The sequence below is a fragment of the Ranitomeya imitator genome, chromosome 6 (genome assembly GCF_032444005.1).
Source record: "Ranitomeya imitator isolate aRanImi1 chromosome 6, aRanImi1.pri, whole genome shotgun sequence".
NCBI lineage: Eukaryota > Metazoa > Chordata > Amphibia > Anura > Dendrobatidae > Ranitomeya > Ranitomeya imitator.
The window spans coordinates 194308869-194331490 of NC_091287.1; the positions used below are offsets into that span (position 1 = coordinate 194308869).

At 46.0% G+C, this 22622-nt stretch overlaps 1 protein-coding gene across 1 annotated transcript in view; it reads right to left on the reverse strand.

Moving 5' to 3' along the window:
- The window catches only part of MTRR (5-methyltetrahydrofolate-homocysteine methyltransferase reductase), an 831186-nt gene that overhangs the window by 7553 nt on the left and 801011 nt on the right, over positions 1-22622 (reverse strand). Inside the window, exon 14 of the mRNA XM_069730413.1 lies at positions 11595-11777. Coding sequence (XP_069586514.1) covers positions 11595-11777 — 183 coding nt within the window. The remainder of the gene's footprint in view (positions 1-11594; positions 11778-22622) is intronic.

Below are 22622 nucleotides of genomic sequence, written 5' to 3' on the forward strand. Positions count from 1 at the left end.
CATTGTTGTACAATTTGTCCTGAGTACGCCAATACCCCACATGTGGGGGTAAACCACTGTTTGGGCGCATAACACAGCTCGGAAGCGAAGGAGCGCCATTTGACTTTTCAATGCAAAATTGACTGGAATTGAGATGGGACGCCATGTTTCGTTTGGAGAGCCCCTGATGTGCCTAAACATTGAAACCCCCCACAAGTGACACCATTTTGGAAAGTAGACCCCCTAAGGAACTTATCTAGAGGTGTCTTGAGCTCTTTGACCAACCAAGTGCTTCACAGAAGTTTATAATGTAGAACCGTAAAAATAAAAAATCATATTTTTTCACAAAAATTATCTTTTCGCCCCCAATTTTTTATTTTTCCAAGGGTAAGAGAAGAAATTGGACCCCAAAAGGTGTTGTACAATTTGTCCTGAGTACGCTGATACCCCATATGTGGGGGTAAACCACTGTTTGGGCGGATGGGAGAGCTCGGAAGGGAAGGAGCGCCGTTTGACTTTTCAATGCAAAATTGACAGGAATTGAGATGGGACGCCATGTTGCGTTTGGAGAGCCACTGATGTGCCTAAACATTGAAACCCCCCACAAGTGACACCATTTTAGAAAGTAGACCCCCTAAGGAACTTATCTAGAGGTGTGGTGAGCACTTTGACCCACCCAGTGCTTCACAGAAGTTTATAATGCAGAACCATAAAAATAAAAAATCATATTTTTTCACAAAAATTATCTTTTCGCCCCCAATTTTTTATTTTTCCAAGGGTAAGAGAAGAAATTGGACCCCAAAAACTGTTGTACAATTTGTCCTGAGTGCGCTGATACCCCATATGTGGGGTGAAACCACTGTTTGGGCGCATGGGAGGGCTCGGAAGGGAAGGCGTGCCATTTGAATGCAGACTTAGATGGAATGGTCTGCAGGTGTCACATTGCGTTTGCAGAGCCCCTAATGTACCTAAACAGTAGAAACCCCCCACAAGTGACACCATTTTGGAAAGTAGACCCCCTAAGGAACTTATCTAGATGTGTGGTGAGCGCTTTGACCCACCAAGGGCTTCACAGAAGTTTATAATGACGAGCCGTAAAAATAAAACAAACATTTTTTCCCACAAAAATTATTTTTTAGCCCCCAGTTTTGTATTTTCCCGAGGGTAACAGGAGAAATTGGACCCCAAAATTTGTTGTCCAATTTGTCCTGAGTGCGCTGATACCCCATATGTGGGGGGGAACCACTGTTTGGGCGCATGGGAGGGCTCGGAAGGGAAGGCGTGCCATTTGAATGCAGACTTAGATGGAATGGTCTGCAGGTGTCACATTGTGTTTGCAGAGCCCCTAATGTACCTAAACAGTAGAAACCCCCCACAAGTGACACCATTTTGGAAACTAGACCCCCTAAGGAACTCATCTAGATGTGTTGTGAGAGCTTTGAACCCCCAAGTGTTTCACTACAGTTTGTAACGCAGAGCCGTGAAAATTAAAAAAAAAAAAATCTTTCCCCCCAAAATTATTTTTTAGCCCCCAGTTTTGTATTTTCCCGAGGGTAAGAGGAGAAATTCGACCCCAAAAGTTGTTGTCCAATTTGTCCTGAGTACGCTGATACCCCATATGTTGGGGGGAACCACCGTTTGGGCGCATGGAAGGGCTCGGAAGGGAAGGAGTGCCATTTGGAATGCAGACTTAGATGGAATGGTCTGCAGGCGTCACATTGCGTTTGCAGAACCCCTAATGTACCTAAACAGTAGAAACCCCCCACAAGTGACCCCATATTGGAAACTAGACCCCCCAGGGAACTTATCTAGATGTGTTGTGAGAACTTTGAACCCCCAAGTGTTTCACTACAGTTTATAACGCAGAGCCGTAAAAATAAAAAATCTTTTTTTTCCTACAAAAATTATTTTTTAGCCCCCAGTTTTGTATTTTCCCAAGGGTAACAGGAGAAAATGGACCCCAACAGTTGTTGTCCTATTTGTCCTGAGTACGCTGATACCCCATATGTTGGGGTAAACCCCTGTTTGGGCACACGGGAGAGCTCGGAAGGGAAGGAGCACGGTTTTACTTTTTCAACGCAGAATTGGCTGGAATTGAGATCGGACGCCATGTCGCTTTTGGAGAGCCCCTGATGTGCCTAAACAGTGGAAACCCCCCAATTATAACTGAAACCCTAATCCAAACACTCCCCTAACCCTAATTCCAACAGTAACCCTAACCACACCTCTAACCCTGACACACCCCTAACCCTAATCCCAACCCTATTCCTAACTGTAAATGTAGTCTAAACCCTAACTGTAACTTTAGCCCCAACCCAAACTGTAGCCCTAGCCCTAACCCTAACCCTAGCCCTAACCCTAACCCTAGCCCTAACCCTAGCCCTAACCCTAGCCCTAGCCCTAACCCTAACCCTAGCCCTAGCCCTAACCCTAGCCCTAGCCCTAACCCTAGCCCTAACCCTAGCCCTAACCCTAGCCCTAATGGGAAAATGGAAATAAATACATTTTTTTAATTTTTCCCTAACTAAGGGGGTGATGAAGGGGGGTTTGATTTACTTTTATAGCGGGTTTTTTAGCAGATTTTTATGATTGGCAGCGTCACACACTGAAAGACGCTTTTTATTGCAAAAAATATTTTTTGCGTTACCACATTTTCAGAGCTATAATTTTTCCATATTTTGATCCACAGAGTCATGTGAGGTCTTGTTTTTTGCGGGACGAGTTGACGTTTTTATTGATAACATTTTCGGGCACGTGACATTTTTTGATCGCTTTTTATTCTGATTTTTGTGAGACAGAATGACCAAAAACCAGCTATTCATGAATTTCTTTTGGGGGAGGCGTTTATACCGTTCCGCGTTTGGTAAAATTGATAAAGCAGTTTTATTCTTCGGGTCAGTACGATTACAGTGACACCTCATTTATATCATTTTTTTATGTTTTGGCGCTTTTATACGATAAAAACTATTTTATAGAAAAAATAATTATTTTGGCATTGCTTTATTCTCAGGACTATAACTTTTTTATTTTTTTGCTGATGATGCTGTATGGTGGCTTGTTTTTTGCGGGACAAGATGACGCTTTCAGCGGTACCATGGTTATTTAGATCTGTCCTTTTGATCGCGTGTTATTCCACTTTTTGTTCGGTGGTATGATAATAAAGCGTCGTTTTTTGCCTCGTTTTTTTTTTTTTTTTCCTTACGGTGTTTACTGAAGGGGTCAACTAATGGGCCAGTTTTATAGGTCGGGCCGTTATGGACGCGGCGATACTAAATATATGTACTTTTATTGTTTTTTTTTTATTTATTTAGATAAAGAAATGTATTTATGGGAATAATTTTTTTTTTTTTCATTATTTAGGAATATTTTTTTTTATTTTTTTTTTACACATTTGGAATTTTTTTTTTTAACTTTTTTACTTTGTCCCAGGGGGGTACATCACAGATCGATGATCTGACAGTTTGCACAGCACTCTGTCAGATCACCGATCTGATAGCAGTGCAGGCTGCTTCACAGTGCCTGCTCTGAGCAGGCTCTGTGAAACCACCTCCCTCCCTGCAGGACCCGGATCCGCGGCCATCTTGGATCCGGGCCTGGAGCAAGCAGGGAGGGAGGCAAGACCCTCGCAGCAACGCGATCACATCGCGTTGCTGCGGGGGGCTCAGGGAAGCCCGCAGGGAGCCCCCTCCCTGCGCGATGCTTCCCTGCACCGCCGGCACATCGCGATCATCTTTGATCGCGGTGTGCCAGGGGTTAATGTGCCGGGGGCGGTCCGTGACCGCTCCTGGCACATAGTGCCGGATGTCAGCTGCGATAGGCAGCTGACACCCGGCCGCGATCGGCCGCTCTCCCCCCGTGAGCGCCGCCGATCGCGCTGGACGTACTATCCCGTCCGTGGTCATGGGGGCCCACCCCACCTCGACGGGATAGTACGTCCGATGTCAGAAAGGGGTTAACAACCAAAATTCTTACCGCAGATATGTGTTGTGTTTATGACCGCAGTTTGATGTATTTCTGTGGTTCACCTTTCAAATGCTATTACTTTGCAAGCTGCACACAAAATCCTATTACCGTATATTCACTGTGTGCAGAATTATTAGGCAAGTTGTATTTTAGAGGATTATTTTTATTATTTATCAACTATGTTCTCAATCAACCAAAAAGACTCACACATATCAAAGCTTAATATTTTTAGAAGTTGGAGTGGGTTGTTTTAGAATTGGCTATCTTAGGAGGATATCTGTTTGTGAAGGTAACTATTACTGTGCAGAATTATTAGGCAACATAATAAAAACCAAATACATTCCCACCTCACTTGTTTATTTTCACCAGGTAAACCAAAATAACTGCACAAAATCTATATACATATAATTGTCTAAGGGTCACTTCCGTCTGTCTGTCTGTCCTTCTGTCACGGTTATTCGTTCGCTGATTGGTCTTGGCAGCTGCCTGTCATGGCTGCCGCGACCAATCAGCGACGGCCACAGTCCGATTAGTCCCTCCCCTACTCCGCTGCACTCACTGCCCGGCGCTCGCTCCGTAATCCCCTCCACTCTCCGCTCACACAGGGTTAATGGCAGCGGTAACGGCCCGCGGTGTAACGCGCTCAGTTACCGCTGCTATTAACCCTGTGTGTCCCCAACTATTTACTATTGATGCTGCCTATGCAGCATCAATAGTAAAAATATGTCATGTTAAAAATAATTTAAAAAAAACAAAAAACCTGCTATACTCACCCTCCGCCGCCTTTCTCGCTCCTCTCCATGCTCCCGGGAATGCTGCATTGCAAGCAGGAGCTTTCGCTCCCATCCCAGGGCTGGTGTGCGACAAGGACCTGCCATGACGTCACGGTCATGTGACCGCAACGTCATCATAGGTCCTGCTCACACCAGCCCTGGGACGGGACCGCAAGCTGCCGCTTCCAATTGAGCCGTCCCGGGAGCGTGGAGAGGAGCGAGAAAGGCGGCGAAGGTAAGTATAGCAAGACTTCAACGGGTTATAGGTGATTATACAGTAGTATTCTAATGAGCAACATTGGTGGTGTAGAGGCGTAATACAATGTAAATGTAATAAGTGAATTAACATACACCTACCAAGCATGGACTAAATGGATAACTGGGTTATAGGTGAGTATATGTTTTTTTTTTGTTTTTTTTTTAAAGTCTACACTACGTGGCTCTGTGCTGGGCAATATACTACGTGGCTGGGCAATATACTACATAGCTGGGCAATATACTACGTGATTGGGCAATATACTACTCACTGGGCAATATACTACGTGGCTGGGCAATATACTACATTGCTGGCCAATATACTACGTTGCTGGCCAATATACTATGTGACTGGGCAATATACTACGTCACTGGGCAATATACTACGTGGCTGGGCAATATACTACGTGGCTGGGCAATGTACTACATCGCTGGGCAATATACTGCATCACTAGGCAATATACTACGTGGCTGGGCAATATACTACGTGGCTGGGCAATATACTACATGGCTGGGCAATATACGACATCACTGGGCAATATACTTCGTGGCTGGGCAATACACTACGTGACTGGGCAATATACTACATTGGTGGGCAATATACTACGTGGCTGGGCAATATACTACGTGACTGGGCAATATACTACATTGGTGGGCAATATACTACGTGGCTGGGCAATATACTACGTGAGTGGGCAATATACTACATTGCTGGGCAATATACGACGTCACTGGGCAATATACTACGTGGCTGGGCAATATACTACATGGCTGGGCAATATACTACGCGACTGGGCAATATACTACGTGGCTGGGCAATATACTACGTGGCTGGGCAATATACTACGTGGCTGGGCAATATACTACATTGCTGGGCAATATACGACGTCACTGGGCAATATACTACGTGACTGGGCAATATACTACATTGGTGGGCAATATACTACATGGCTGGGCAATATACTACGTGACTGGGCAATATACTACATTGCTGGGCAATATACGACGTCACTGGGCAATATACTACGTGGCTGGGCAATATACTACATGGCTGGGCAATATACTACGTGGCTGGGCAATATACTACATAGCTGGGCAATATACTACGTGATTGGGCAATATACTACTCACTGGGCAATATACTACGTGGCTGGGCAATATACTACATTGCTGGCCAATATACTACGTTGCTGGCCAATATACTATGTGACTGGGCAATATACTACGTCACTGGGCAATATACTACGTGGCTGGGCAATATACTACGTGGCTGGGCAATGTACTACATCGCTGGGCAATATACTGCATCACTAGGCAATATACTACGTGGCTGGGCAATATACTACGTGGCTGGGCAATATACTACATGGCTGGGCAATATACGACATCACTGGGCAATATACTTCGTGGCTGGGCAATACACTACGTGACTGGGCAATATACTACATTGGTGGGCAATATACTACGTGGCTGGGCAATATACTACGTGACTGGGCAATATACTACATTGGTGGGCAATATACTACGTGGCTGGGCAATATACTACGTGACTGGGCAATATACTACATTGCTGGGCAATATACGACGTCACTGGGCAATATACTACGTGGCTGGGCAATACACTACATGGCTGGGCAATATACTACGCGACTGGGCAATATACTACGTGGCTGGGCAATATACTACGTGGCTGGGCAATATACTACGTGGCTGGGCAATATACTACATTGCTGGGCAATATACGACGTCACTGGGCAATATACTACGTGACTGGGCAATATACTACATTGGTGGGCAATATACTACATGGCTGGGCAATATACTACGTGACTGGGCAATATACTACATTGCTGGGCAATATACGACGTCACTGGGCAATATACTACGTGGCTGGGCAATATACTACATGGCTGGGCAATATACTACGCGGCTGGGCAATATACTACGTGGCTGGGCAATATACTACGTGGCTGGGCAATATCATGCGTGGCTGTGCAATATACTACGTGGACATGCATATTCTAGACTACCAGTTACGTTAGAATCGGGCCACCATCTAGTTTAGAAATAAACATTTCTGACATGCAAAAACAAAACCTCCCAAAATTAGTGACCAATATAGCCACCTTTCTTTATCATGACACTCAACAGCCTTCCATTCATAGTTTCTGTCAGTTGTTTGATCTGTTTACTATCAACATTGCATGCAGCAGCCACCACAGCCTCCCAGATACTGTTCCGAGAGGTGTACTGTTTTCCCTCCCTGTAGATCTCACATTTTATGAGGGACCACAGGTTCTCTATGGGGTTCAGATCAGGTGAACAAGGGGGCCATGTCATTATTTTTTCTTCTTTGAGACCTTTACTGGCCAGCCATGCTGTGAAGTAGTTGGAGGCATGTGATGGAGCATTGTCCTGCACGAAAATCATGGTTTTTCTTGAATGATACCAACTTCTTCCTGTACCACTGCTTGAAGAAGTTGTCTTCAATAAACTGGAAGTAGGTCTGGGAGTTGAGCTTCACTCCATCCTCAACCCGAAAAGGTCCCAAAAGTTCATCTTTGATGATACCAGCCCAAACCAGTACCCCACATCCACCTTGCTGGTGTCTGAGTCGGAGTGGAGCTCTCTGCCCTTTACTGATCCAGCCTCTGGCCCATCCATCTGGCCCATCAAGAGTCACTCTCATTTCATCAGTCCATAAAACTTTGAAAAGTCAGTCTTAAGATATTTCTTGGCCCAGTCTTAATGTTTTGTCTTATGTTTCTTGTTCAAAGGTGGCCATGTTCCCGAGTAATGCACACGTTGTGCTTTTTGTTACTCCAGTAACGTTGCAGATCTGAAATATGGCAAAACTGGTAGCAAATGGCTTCTTGGCAGCTTTACGCTTGATTTTTCTCTCTTCATGGGCAGTTATTTTGCACCTTTTTTGGCAAACACGCTTCTTGCGACCCTGTTGGCTATTTGCCATGAAACGCTTGATTGTTCGGTGATCACGCTTCAAAAGTTTGGCAATTTCAAGACTGCTGCATCCCTCTGCAAGACATCTCACAATTTTGGACTTTTCAGAGCTCGTCAAATCTCTCGTCTGACATATTTCGCCAAAGGAAAGGAAGTTGCCTAATAATTAAGCACATCTTATATGGGGTTTTGATGTCATTAGATAACACCCCTCCTCATTACAGAGATGCACATCCCCTGATTTACTCTGAACAGCTTGGAGTAGGACAACTTTTTAGTATCAAGTGATCAAAATACAACTTGCCTAATAATTCTGCACACAGTGTACTCGTGTATAAGCCGATATTTTCAGCACAATTTGTTGTGCTGAAAACACCCCCCTTGGCTTATACATGAGTCAATTGTGCAGAACACTGGTGGCGGGGAGGGGGAGCGGACATTATGCTTGCCCTCCGTCGCTTCATCTCCGTCCCTGTATCTCCATTGATACGGCGCCGGCAGCTCTGCTCTCCTCAGCGGTCACGTGGTACCGCTCATTAAGGTAATGAATGTGGATGCATCTCCACTCCCATAGGTGTGGAGCGCATGCTCATAACCTTAATGAGCCGTACCACGTGACTGCTGAGTAGAGCCGCCGGTACTGGACAACGGAGATGAAGAGACAGAAATGCAAGTGACAGGGGGGCAATGTGAGCCATGCATACAACCATGGCATGGGGGAGCTGAGCCATGGGGGATGGGAAGCCGAGCCATGTGGACCAGGGGAGCTGAGTAATTTGCGGTTACGGGGAGCTGAGCAATGTGGGAATGAGGTAGCTGAGCAATATGGGACCGGGGGAGCTGAGCAATGCGGGAACGGGGGAGCCAAACCTACAGGACCCAGTGTGAAAAAGTGATTGCCCCCTAAACTTAATAACTGAGCGGGCCACCATTAGCAGCAAGAACTGCAATCAAGCGTTTGCAATAACGGATAATGAGTCTTTTACAACGCTCTGTAGGAATTGTATCCCACTCATCTTTGCAGATTTGTTATAATTTAGCCACATTGGAGGATTTCTTAGCATGAACCACCTTTTTAAGGTCATGTCACAGCATCTCATTCAGATGAAGGTCAGGACTTTGACTAGGCCACAGTAAAGTCTTAACTTTGTTTTTCTTAAGCCATACAAAGGTGGACTTGCTGGTATATTTTGGATCATTGTCCTGCTACATAACCCAAGTTCGCTTCATTTTGAGGGCATGAACAGATGGCAGGACATTTTTCTTCAGGATTTTTTGGTAGAGAGCAGAATTCATAGTTCCATTTACCACAGCAAGTCTTTCAGGTCCTGAAGCAGCAAAACAGCCCCAGACCATCACATTACCATCACAATATTTTTATCACGGACAGTGTGGGAAGACTAAGTGCAACACGTGGGGAAGGAAGCCTAAACGCTAGGGAAAGGGGGAGTGGAGGCCCCTAGGAAGATCGAATAGCACCCTGCCTCCCCTACCACGCCTATATTGGTTCTACACCAATCGACAAGCAGGAACTTAAGCCTTGTATATCCCTAGAGCCAGGCCCTGAATAGGGAAGGTGGAGGGATAAGCACTGGTCAGTCCCCACTGTACACTAAAGAGAGGAAGGGAGACAAACAAGGGGGAAGCAACTTAGCTTGAGCAGACTCAGAGAGGTAACACCAAATGTTCTCCAACAGCACCAGAGAGGAAGTTATTGCTCTAAGCCTTCACAAGGGAAATTGTGAATATCACCGACTCCATGAAGCAGACTGGGAGTCTATAACCATCCAGGTCCAGGTGTGTCAATTACAGCCGAAGGGAGGTTGCCACTGAGTCCAAAAGTCAGAAGGATTAAGAAGGCGTCTGCAATGCCAAACGCAGAGACCTTCTGCAGCCAGATGCAGAGCAACTGTCTGTTGCCTCTGACACACCCGTGACAAAATTGCCTGGTGTAAACAGGAGATGTGCTGCTGATAAAGTATTGGATACGCTTACTGAAATTGATTTAATACTTAGTACAAAAGCCTTTGTTGGTAATGACAGCTCAAGACGCCTCCTGAATGGAGAAACTAGTCACATGCATTGCTTAGGTGTGATTTTGGACCATTTTTCCTCACAAACACTTTTCAAATCCAGAAGGTTCCGTGGACTCCTTCTATGAACTCTTAGCTTTAGTCCTTTCCATACATTTTCTAAGGGATTTAGATCAGGTGATTGGCTGGCCCATTCTAGCTGCTTTATTTTCTTTCTCGGAATACAATTGAGAGTTTCATTGGCTGTGTATTTAGGATCACGGTCTTGCTGAAATGTCCACCCTTGTATTAGCTTAATCATCCTGGTAGATGACAACAGATTTTTACCCAGAATGTCTTGGTACATTTGTCCATTCATCCTTTCTTCAATTACATGGAATTAGCCAGTGCCATGTGCAAAAACACAGCCCCATATTATAATGTTCCCATCTCCAAACTTGCTGTTGGTATGGTGTTTTAACATGCTGTGTATTATGGCATCCAAAGAGTTCAATTTGGTTTCATCTCAGACTATTTTCTGCCAGTATTTAACAGGTATGTCTAAATGTTGTTGAGTAAACTTTAAAAGCACTTTTACATGCTTTTTGTTCAGCAATGGAGTCTTACATGGTGAGTATGCATACAGGCCATGGAGGCTGAGTGCACTACTTATAATTTTCTTTGAAACAATTGTACCTACTTATTCCAAGTGTTTATGTAGGTGTCCACAGGTGTTTTTTGGCTCTTGGACAACCTTCTGATCATTCTTTTCATTCCGGTGTCTGAAATATTGTGGAAAGCATCTGGTTGTTGATGATTTACAGTGAAATTATGTTGTTTCCACTTCCAGATTATGGCCTCAACAGTGCTCACTGGAACTTTGAGTAGTTTGGAAATGTTTCTGTATCCAATGCCATCAGTATGTTTTGCAACAATAAGGTTGCAATGGTATTGAGGCAGTTTATTGGTTTTACCTATGATGAGATATTTCTTGTGTGGCACCTTGATAACGAGACACCTTTGTTTAGGCAGTTGATAGTATTTTCAACAAATAGCAGGATTGATTTCTAATTACTAATAGATTTCAGCTGGTGTCATGACTTTCCATGGCTTTTTGCACCGCTTCATGCGTTCAATACTTTTTCCCTGTATCATTTCACATTATTACAAATAAATTAATTTATGGACATCTATTGTTTGACTACTTTGCCTGTGTGGATTGGATGGGTTGCTACTGACAGACGGTTAGAATTTCATATCAATAGCACCTTTAGAAATACATTGGCTTAGAAAACTGGTGATGAATTCCCTTCATCGCTGTTTCCCCCTTTACAAAAATCTCTGCTATTTTGCCTCTTGTCCCATTTCAGAGTCCTCAGCACTAAGCTGTAAATGAGGCCCACATGTTTGTCATATGGGGCACTGAAATTCTGATGGCAGTTCTGCTCATGCGCAATACAGAATTATTTTCATACATCCATATTTGTTGTATAAACATCTAAATATGTGTATAGTTTTTAAAGCTGTCTCAAATTCTGAGCTATGAAATATAAATTAAAAAGTGAACATTTGTTGATAACCTGAGCACAATAATAACAAACATATTTAGATTGATAAACAAGTGCACTATAGTATAAAAAAAAAAACTTACCCGCAGACATAAAAATATCCATTTTCTTTTATCAGTATTCGGACAACGTCTTGAGAGAATTTTTTTAAGTAATCCTGAACATAGTTAAGCATATATTCATTACTGGTACAGGGCGGCTCTCTTGAAAAGCACACCTTTAAATGTGTCAGAGTACCATTTTCAAGAAATCTTCTCAGTTCATCTCTAGAAACAAAATTACATAACTTAATTAGTTAAGATAGAAAGTGAAACCATCAATATTACAAACCTGGACAACCCCTTTATGTTTATGTATTTTATGAGTGCAGACAGCGCTTGATTCATAAAATTCTCAGTATACGGTAATATTAACAGGGAAACTTTCAAAAAGAATTGGGTCTAAGGGGTAACATTTCTCCTTGTGGTGAGTGACATACTGATTCTGGCATGCCGATGTAAGGAGGGTTATTCCCCTTGCAATGCTCCTCTGGGAAATTTAATATGCAAACTGCCTCTTCAGAGAAAAAGAGGAATTGAACTCTATAGCACCACCTGTTGGAAGCAGCAATCCTACAAGTCACTACTGATGAAATGTGACTTAGGGCAAAAACCAAATCAGAATCTCAATTTGCAGACAGTCTTTCGTGGTATTGCCCCTCGGCAGTGCAAAGTATGAGAACTGATTTAGCTAGGTGAGAGGCTCTGGACTGAGGTCTAAGGTGTAACATTTCTCGTTGCGGCGAGTAACATACCAGCTTTGACATGCCAAGATAAGGAGGCTTACTAGCTGTGCAATGCAATAGTAACTTGTAGGAATGCTGCTTCCAACAGGTGGCGTTATAGAGTTCAAGCCCTCTTCCTCTCTGAAGAGGCAATTTGCATATTAAATTTCCCAGAGGAGCATTGCACGGCGAATAAGCCTCCTTACCTTGACATGCCAGAGCATGATTTGGCTTTTTATCCTAAGTCACATTTCAAGGTTCTTAAAGGGTAAATAGTGACTTGTAGGATTGTTGCTTCCAACCAATGGTGCTATAGAGTTCAAGTCCTCTTCCTCTCTGGAAAAAAATTATACAATCATTATGAAATACAAAGTAAGGACATTTGGTGACAGAGCAGCGTTTAAGCCGCTTAGGTCTAAGGTTTTCTATTTTTATTGCTATTTTACTTAATCAATGCATTCCAAGTGTTTTACTCCGTGTCAAAAAGTCTGTTATGAAGGTGAGCTTGATGCATTTTTTGTGGCTGTATTTTGAAACCCCAGATAAAAATTCTCCATAGAGGGAATAAAAGCACTTTGAACTTTTAAACCACCAAAATATCAACTATTAGTTTCATACAGATAGTATAATAACCCACTATAATGTTTACAAGATGAGGAAACTACAAAGCATAACATTGAGAGCTGAGCTCATTAATATTCTGCATAGGCAATAAATGCACTTTAAAGATAGATTGTACAGATGGAAAACAGTCCCTTCCTGCAAGGTAGTTCCATGAGGGTTCTTTTATTCAGGCTGAATACAGAGCTGTACACCGTAGTAGTTAGTGGTGCACCTGTACTTATGTATCACTAGCTTCAGCCATACTATACGTTTTAGAGGTGTAGTAAAGCAAGGTACGCTGTGCTGTTCTACACTCCTGAAAATAACGTATGCCTGAAGTAATGCTCGTCACACATAAGTATAGGTGTACTACTTAGTTACCTACGAATGTCGCGGTTTGTGTTTGTTTGTTTTAAATCTACTCACTCAAGCGAGTCACAACTGAACTCCACAACATGAAACTGGTAAAAGTGAATGATATATGAGTGACTTATTATGCTGTACTGTATATATGACAGTATATATTATAGTATGACTACAGGCATGAGATGATGAAACCATTCACATATCCTGCATATAATATCAGCTGTCTGTGTACATAGTGTAGTACATACAGTATACAGGATATGTGACTGGTGTGTGGTATGTCTACAAACATCAGATGTTATATACATGATAGTATGTGACTAGTATATCTTATACTATATGTACAGACATCAGATGTTATATACAGGATAGTAGTGACTGGTAAATCTTATACCCTGTGTACAGACATCAGATGTTATATACAGGATAGTATGTGACTGGTATATATTATACAAGGTGGGCAGCGTCGGACTGGAGTAGTGTGGGCCCACCAGAGAAAATCATTCTAAGGGCCCACCATGCTTAAGGGGTACTAGCTGCAGAGTCATCCCTTTTTCACTGGATCCTGCATCAAAAAAACGGTCCGTCGGGCAGAGAAAACGTTCATGTTTTTTGCTAGCTACAAAGAGCATCGCTGCGTGGGAACGCCGGTAGGTGAGAATACCGCGATTTTTTTTTTTTTTTTACCTGGTTTGTGTCGTGTATGCGTTTTCGCAGCGGAAAACCGCTGCGAAGACGCATACACAACAGGTGCACACAGCTTCGACGGGTCCGTCAGAAAGACGGGCCCAGTGCACACGTTTTCCACAATCTGCACAGGATCCGTCATTTCAACGTCTTGATGGATCCTGTGCAGATTTTGAAGATGGAAGTGTGAAAGTAGCCTTAGTTTCCATCTAGTTAAGCACCCTTACCGGCAGCAGATAATTTTATGTAAAACCTAGAACAATAATATTCTATAAGCACAGAAAGATTTTATTATTTAGACATGTGCCACATACACACAATAGACACGACACATACACACCAGTCACACGCTAGACACAGGATACATACATGTGACACACACACCAGTCACACGCTAGCCACATGACACACTCACGCACCATACATACACCAGTCACACACTAGACACAGGATTAGAGATGAGCGGACCCCTAGATGTTCGGGTCCGGCCAAACAGTTAAAAATGAGACCAGGTTCGGGTACCAGAACAGTACCTGGACCCTATTCATTTGAATGGGGGGCCAATACATCCAGTGTTTACCACTCTGTCAGATGCAAGACAGAGCAGCAAACACTGCTTCTGATCCGCCAGTCAGACAGCTGATGTTCACACGCTGTCAAATGATGTGAGCCCACAGCTGTGATCGGAGGTATAAAGTTTACCTCCGTCACTGGCGTCGGCTAACCTCATCGAGGTTACGGCAAGTCACTGAGGCTATGTTCTCACCCAGGCCCCTGAACTGCGGTGACCTTGGTGAGATCCCCACTAGCACAGTGAGAAAGTCCCACAGTGCAGAGGCGGTGAACTCACCAATGGGCTTTTTCTCACTCCCCCCTCTTCTCCACACAGCCCTGGATCACCTCTTTTTCCACAAAGCTCATCATCCCCCCTTTTCCACACAGCCTCCTCATCATCCCCCCTTCTCCACACAGCCCCCTCATCAACCCCCCCCTTTTTCACAAAGCTCATCATCTCTCCTTTTCCACACAGCCCCTCATCATCCCTCCTTCTCCACACAGCCTCCTCATCATCTCTTCTCCACACAGCCTCCTCATCATCCCTCCTCCACACAGCCCCCTCATCATCCCTCCTTCTCCACACAGCCCCCTCATCTCTCCTCCACACAGCCCCCTCATCATCTCTCCTTCTCCACACAGCCCCCTCATCTCTCCTCCACACAGCCCCCTCATCGTCCCTCCTTCTCCACACAGCCCCCTCATCATCTCTTCTTCTCCACACAGCCCCCTCATCTCTTCTCCACACAGCCCCCTCATCCCTCCTCCACACAGCCCCCTCATCATCCCTCCTCCACACAGCCCCCTCATCATCTCTTCTCCACACAGCCCCCTCATCATCCCTCCTCCACACAGCCCCCTCATCATCCCTCCTCCACACAGCCCCCTCATCATCCCTCCTCCACACAGCCCCCTCATCATCTCTTCTCCACACAGCCCCCTCATCATCCCTCCTCCACACAGCCCCCTCATCATCCCTCCTCCACACAGCCCCCTCATCATCTCTTCTCCACACAGCCCCCTCATCATCCCTCCTCCACACAGCCCCCTCATCATCCCTCCTCCACACAGCCCCCTCATCATCTCTCCTTCTCCACACAGCCTCCTCATCATCCCTCCTCCACACAGCCCCCTCATCCCTCCTCCACACAGCCCCCTCATCATCTCTCCTTCTCCACACAGCCTCATCCTCCCCCCTTCTCCACACAGCCCCTTTCAAGTTACATCAAATAAATTCATCCTCTGACCACTCACACTGAGTCCTGGGTCTTCATACCTGTCTGTGCAAGGATCCATTGTGCAGACCCTCATTCCTCTCCTCACACAGTTCCATAGTGCAGCCCCCTCGGTCCTCTACTTACAGGGCTCCAGCAGCCTCAGTCGGCACAGCTCTGCTTCCTGTTATCAGGTCACTGGTCTGATGGAGGCCCCGCCCCTTCCAGTGACATCATGCCCTCAAAAAATCAACTCCGTTCTAGACGCTGTGTGCAGTGTCTCACAGCCTGTGGCTCTGTGCTGTGCGTGGCGCTGTGCGGGTTATTCTATACCCGGTGCCGGCCGCCTGCACTGCTCCTCAGTAACATATGATGTGAGGTGAGAGCTTTCTATCACCTGCAGCTGTCGCTTCTATTGATCTCATGAGCACTGCGCAGCTGAGAGAGCGGCGCCAAGACATCAATAGAAGCCGCAGCAGGTGATGAGAAAGCTCTCACCTCACATCACATGTTACTGAGCAGTGCAGGCGGCCGGCACCACGTTATGGAATAACACTCACTGCTGGGTCACGGTGCATGCGCATGCAATCATAATACAGGACAGAGCAGGAGTCTGGTGAGGGGGAGGGCCCTCTGGGGGGAGGGCCCACCGGAGGATTCTCCGATCTCCCGGTGGGCCAGTCCGACACTGAAGGTGGGCCATTTATATGGATACACCTAAATAATATGGGAATGGTTTTTAATATCAACTTCCTGTTTGTGGCACATTAGTATATAGGAGGGGGAAAACTTTTCAAGATGGGTGGTGACCATGGCAGCCATTTTGAAGTCAGCCATTTTGGATCCAACTTTATTTTTTTTTCAATGGGAAGAGGGTCATGTGACACATCAAACCTAATGAGAATTTCACAAGAAAAACAATGGTGTGCTTGGTTTTAATGTAACTTTATTATTTCATGAGTTATTTACAAGTTTATGACCACTTATAAAATGTGTTCAAAGTGCTGCCCATTGTGTTGGATTGTCAATGCAACCCTCTTTTCCCACTCTTGACACACTGATAGCAACACAGCAGAAGAAATGCTAGCACAGGCTTCCAGTATCTGTTGTTTCAGATGCTGCACATCTCGTATCTTCACAGCATAGACAATTGCCTTCAGATGAACCCAAAGAAAAAAGTCTAAGGGGGTCAGATCGGGAGACTTTGGTGGCCATTCAACTGGCCCACAATGACCAATCCACTTTCCAGGAAACTGTCCATGTAGGAATGCTCAGACCTGACACCTATAATGTGGTGGTGGATCTTCTGCAATTCTTCTTTGCAGATCCTCTTCAGTTCTGTCAGGTTGGATGGTGAATGTTGGTGGACAGCCATTTTCAGGTCTCTACAGAGATGCTGAATTTGGTTTAGGTCAGGGCTCTGGCTGGGCCACTCAAGAATGGTCACAGAGTTGCTCTGTTATTTTAGCTGTGTACTTAGGGTCATTGTCTTGTTGGAAGGTGAAACTTCTAATAATAATTTTTATATTTATATAGCAATATCATATTCCACAGCGTACAGTTTGCACACATTATCACCGCAGTCCCCGATGGGTCTCACAATCTAAATTCCCTATTAGTATGTCTTTGGAATATGGGAGGAAACCAGAGACCCCAGAGGAAACCCACGTAAACACAGGGAGAACATAAACTCCTTGCAGATGTTGTCCTTGGTGGGATTTGAACCCAGGACTCCAGCGCTGCAAGGCTGCAGTGCTAACCACTGAGCCACCGTTCAGCCAAGTCTGAGGTCCAGAGCACTCTGGAAGGTTTTCATCCACGATATCTCTGTACTTGGCCGCATTCATGTTTCTCTCAATGGCAACCAGTCGTCCTGTCCCTGCAGCTGAAAAGCACCCCCATAGCATGATGCTGCCGCTACTATGTTTCACTGTTGGGATTGTATTGAGCAGGTAATGAGCAGTGCCTGGTTTTCTCAACACATACCACTTAGAATTATCACCAAAATGGTCTATCTCCGTCTCATCAGACCAGAGAATCTTATTTCTCATAGTCTGGGAGTCCTTCATGTGTTTTTCAGCAAATGCTATGCGGGCTTTCATATGCCTTGCACTGAGAAGAGGCTTTCTTTGGGCCACTCTGCCCTAAAGGCCCAACTGGTGGAGGGCTACAGTGATAGTTGACTTTGTGGAACTTTCTCCAATCTCCCTACTGCATCTCTGGATAAAGCCACAGTGATCTTGAGGTTCCTCTTTACTTCTCTCCCCAAGGCTCTTCTCCCACGATTGCTCAGTTTGGCTGGACGGCCAGGTCTAGGAAGACTTCTGGTGGTCCCAAACTTCTTCCATTTAAGGATTATGGAGGCCACTGTGCTCTTAGGAACCTTAAGTACTGCAGAAATTCTTTTGTAACCTTGGCAAAATCTATGCCTTGCCACAATTCTGTCTCTGTGCTCTTTGGCTAGTTCCTTTTACCTCATGATTCTCATTTGGTCTGACATGCACTGTGAGCTGTGAGGTCTTATATAGACAGGTGTGTGCCTTTCCAAATCAAGTCCTATCAGTTTAATTAAACACAGCTGGACTCCAATGAAGGAGTAGAACCATCTCAAGGAGGATCATAAGGAAATGGATAGCATGTGACTTAAATATGAGTCTCTGAGAAAAGGGTCTGAATACCATGTGATATTTCAGTTTTTCTTTTTAATAAATATGCAAACATTTCTACATTTCTGTTATTTTTTCAGACAAGATGGGGGCAGAGTGTACATTAATGAGAAAAATTAACTTTTGAATGTACCAAATAGCTGCAATGAAACAAAGAGTGAAAAATTTAAAGGGGTCTGAATACTTTTCGTAGCCACTGTATTTATACATATAAAGGAGATCTCCTCTGAAGTGACTTTTTTCTAAGCTAAATAAGCCCAACTTTTCCAACCTTTCATCATATGAGAGGCCTTCCATCCCTTGTAATAATATAATTGCCCGCCTTTAAACTGACTCGAACTTCTGAATGTCCTTTTGAAAATGTGGAGCCCAAAACTGGATCCCATATTCTAGATGTGGCCTCATCAGTGATTTATAAAGGGGTAATTATATGTTGGGATCGTATATCTCTTTTTATACACCCTAAAATCGTGTTTGCTTTTGCGGTTGCTGCTTGACATTGAGTACTGCTGCTCAGGGTTACTTGTAACCAGAATACACGGCCCCTATTGGACAAACAATCAGCACATTTGGGTTTCAATATCATCTCTATGCTGATGACACCCAATTATACACTTCTTCCCCTGACAACACCCCTACCCTAATTCAAAATACCAAGGATTGTCTGTCTGCTGTATCTAACATCATGTCCTTCCTCTATCTGAAACTAAATCTCTCCAAAACGGAACTTCTTGTGTTTCTCCCTTCTACTAACCTCACTCTACCCAACATCGAAATTACCCTGGAGGATTCAACCATAACTCCCAAGCAGCATGCCCGCTGTCTTGGGGTCATATCAGACACCGAACTTTCCTTTACTCCCTATATCCGATCACTCACTCGCTCTTGTCACCTGCATCTTAAAAACATCTCCAGAATCCGACCTTTTCTCACCTTTGAGGAAACTGCTAAGACTCTTACTGTCGCTCTTATTCATTCTCGTCTGGACTACTGCAACTCTCTTCTGATCGGTCTCCCTCTTACCAAACTTTATCCTCTCCAATCCATCTTGAATGCGGCAGCCAGGGTCATATTTCTGTCCAGCCGCTTCACCGATGCCTCCATCTTGTGGCAGTCATTACACTGGCTACCTATTCGCTACAGGGTCCGGTATAAATTCATCTCTCTCACCCACAAAGCTCTCCACAGTTCTGCACCGCCTTATATCTCCTCTCTCATCTCTATCGCCCTACACGTGCCCTCCATTCTACAAATCACCTAAGACTAACATCCCCCGTAATCCGAACCTCGCACCTCCGTCTCCAAGACTTCTCTCGTGCTGCGCCAGCTCTCTAGAATGCACTTCCTCAGACGATCAGGCTAATACCTAGCCCCGACCTATTCAAGCGCGCTTTAAAAACCCATCTCTTCAAACAAGCCTACCACATCAACTACTCAGTAAACTAACTTTGCCCTCTTCCTTCCTTCCAAATATTACTCTGAATGTGCACCCTACTATTCATCTGTCTCCACTCCCTCCATGCACATGATAACTGCAATTGATACTTTACTATTGCACTTAAACACACGGGCTGATGACCGAATCATGCAGCTTCATATGAAAATCCCTATTTATTATAATTGCCAGACCTGAAATAACAAGCACTTTACACCTATTGTCCCCCCATTTCCTTGTAGATTGTAAGCTTGCAAGCAGGAACCTCACTCCTAATGTCACTGTTTAAATTGTCTTAACTTGTACTGAATTTATTGTCTGTACATGTCCCCGCTTAATTGTAAAGTGCTGCGGAATATGTTGGCGCTATATAAATACAAAAATATTATTATTACCAAATTCTTCTCCTGTTCTGTAGTCTCAAGTATACTTCCATTTAATGTATATGCAGCAATAGGATTACTATGTCTTAGGTGCATTACTCTACATTTATCTACATTAATTCTCATTTGCTAAGTGTTTGCCTATTCAGTCATCTTATTCAGATCGCTTTGCAATATTGTAATGTCAAGGTCAGATTTTAATATCCTACATAGTTTAGTGTCGTCAGGAAAGACTGACACTTTACTCTTAATCCCATCCACAAAGTCATTAATTACGAGGGTAAAAAGAAATTGATCCTAGCAAAGATCCCTACGGTCAGGGCCGTATTTGCCACTAGGCACTTGAGGGCACGTGCCTAGGGCGGCGGGATGCGGGGGGGCGCCCTTGAGCTAGGTTTTTTCCTTTTTTTTTTTTTTTTTTTATTTTATAAAACTCCGGGGTCAAGTTTCCGCCCCCCCTCCTCCCTCCCCCCTTCCCGCCCCCCCCTCCTCCCTCCTTCCCGCCCCCTTCCCTCCCTCCCTGAAGACGTAATACTCACCTTCCTCCAGCGGTGGCTGCAACTGCGTCTCAGCGCCGTCCTGTCTTCAGCGGTCACATGGTACCGATCATTAAGGGTGATGAATATGCGCATATTCATCACCCTTAATTAGCGCTACCATGTGACCGCTGAAGACAGGAAGGAAGACGCTGAGATGCCAGGAAGTTCTGTGCTGCGCGCCGGTGAGAGGTAAGTATGACAGGGAAAAAAGTGGGGTGCCGTGCACACAGGGGAGGAGGATGGGGAGCCATGCATACAGGGGAGAAGGATGGGGAGCCATGCATACAGGGGAGAAGGATGGGGAGTCGTGCATACAGGGGAGAAGGATGGGGAGCCGTGCACACAGGGGAGAAGGATGGGGAGCCGTGCATACAGGGGAGAAGGATGGGGAGCCGTGCATACAGGGGAGAAGGATGGGGAGTCGTGCATACAGGGGAGAAGGATGGGGAGCCGTGCACACAGGGGAGAAGGATGGGGAGCCATGTACACAGGGGAGAAGGATGGGGAGCCGTGCATACAGGGGAGAAGGATGGGGAGCCATGTACACAGGGGAGAAGGATGGGGAGCCGTGCATACAGGGGAGAAGGATGGGGAGCCGTGCACACAGGGGAGGAGGATGGGGAGCCATGCATACAGGGGAGAAGGATGGGGAGCCGTGCATACAGGGGAGAAGGATGGGGAGTCGTGCATACAGGGGAGAAGGATGGGGAGCCGTGCACACAGGGGAGAAGGATGGGGAGCCGTGCATACAGGGGAGAAGGATGGGGAGCCGTGCATACAGGGGAGAAGGATGGGGAGTCGTGCATACAGGGGAGAAGGATGGGGAGCCGTGCACACAGGGGAGAAGGATGGGGAGCCATGTACACAGGGGAGAAGGATGGGGAGCCGTGCACACAGGGGAGAAGGATGGGGAGCCGTGCACACAGGGGAGAAGGATGGGGAGCCGTGCACACAGGGGAGAAGGATGGGGAGCCGTGCACACAGGGGAGAAGGATGGGGAGCCATGTACACAGGGGAGAAGGATGGGGAGCCGTGCATACAGGGGAGAAGGATGGGGAGCCGTGCACACAGGGGAGAAGGATGGGGAGCCGTGCACACAGGGGAGAAGGATGGGGAGCCGTGCACACAGGGGAGAAGGATGGGGAGCCATGTACACAGGGGAGAAGGATGGGGAGCCGTGCACACAGGGGAGAAGGATGGGGAGCCGTGCACACAGGGGAGAAGGATGGGGAGCCGTGCATACAGGGGAGAAGGATGGGGAGCCGTGCACACAGGGGAGAAGGATGGGGAGCCATGTACACAGGGGAGAAGGATGGGGAGCCGTGCATACAGGGGAGAAGGATGGGGAGCCGTGCACACAGGGGAGAAGGATGGGGAGCCGTGCACACAGGGGAGAAGGATGGGGAGCCGTGCACACAGGGGAGAAGGATGGGGAGCCATGTACACAGGGGAGAAGGATGGGGAGCCGTGCACACAGGGGAGAAGGATGGGGAGCCGTGCACACAGGGGAGAAGGATGGGGAGCCGTGCATACAGGGGAGAAGGATGGGGAGCCGTGCATACAGGGGAGAAGGATGGGGAGCCATGAACGCAGAGTGGGAGGATGGGGGAGCCATGAACGCAGAGTGGGAGGATGGGGGAGCCATGAACGCAGAGTGGGAGGATGGGGGAGCCATGAACGCAGAGTGGGAGGATGGGGGAGCCATGAACGCAGAGTGGGAGGATGGGGGAGCCATGAACGCAGGGGAGAAGGATGGGGGAGCCATGAACGCAGGGGAGAAGGATGGGGAGCCATGAACGCAGAGTGGGAGGATGGGGGAGCCATGCTTGCAGGGGAGAAGGATGGGGGAGCCATGAACGCAGGGTGGGAGGATGGGGGAGGCATGAACGCAGTGTGGGAG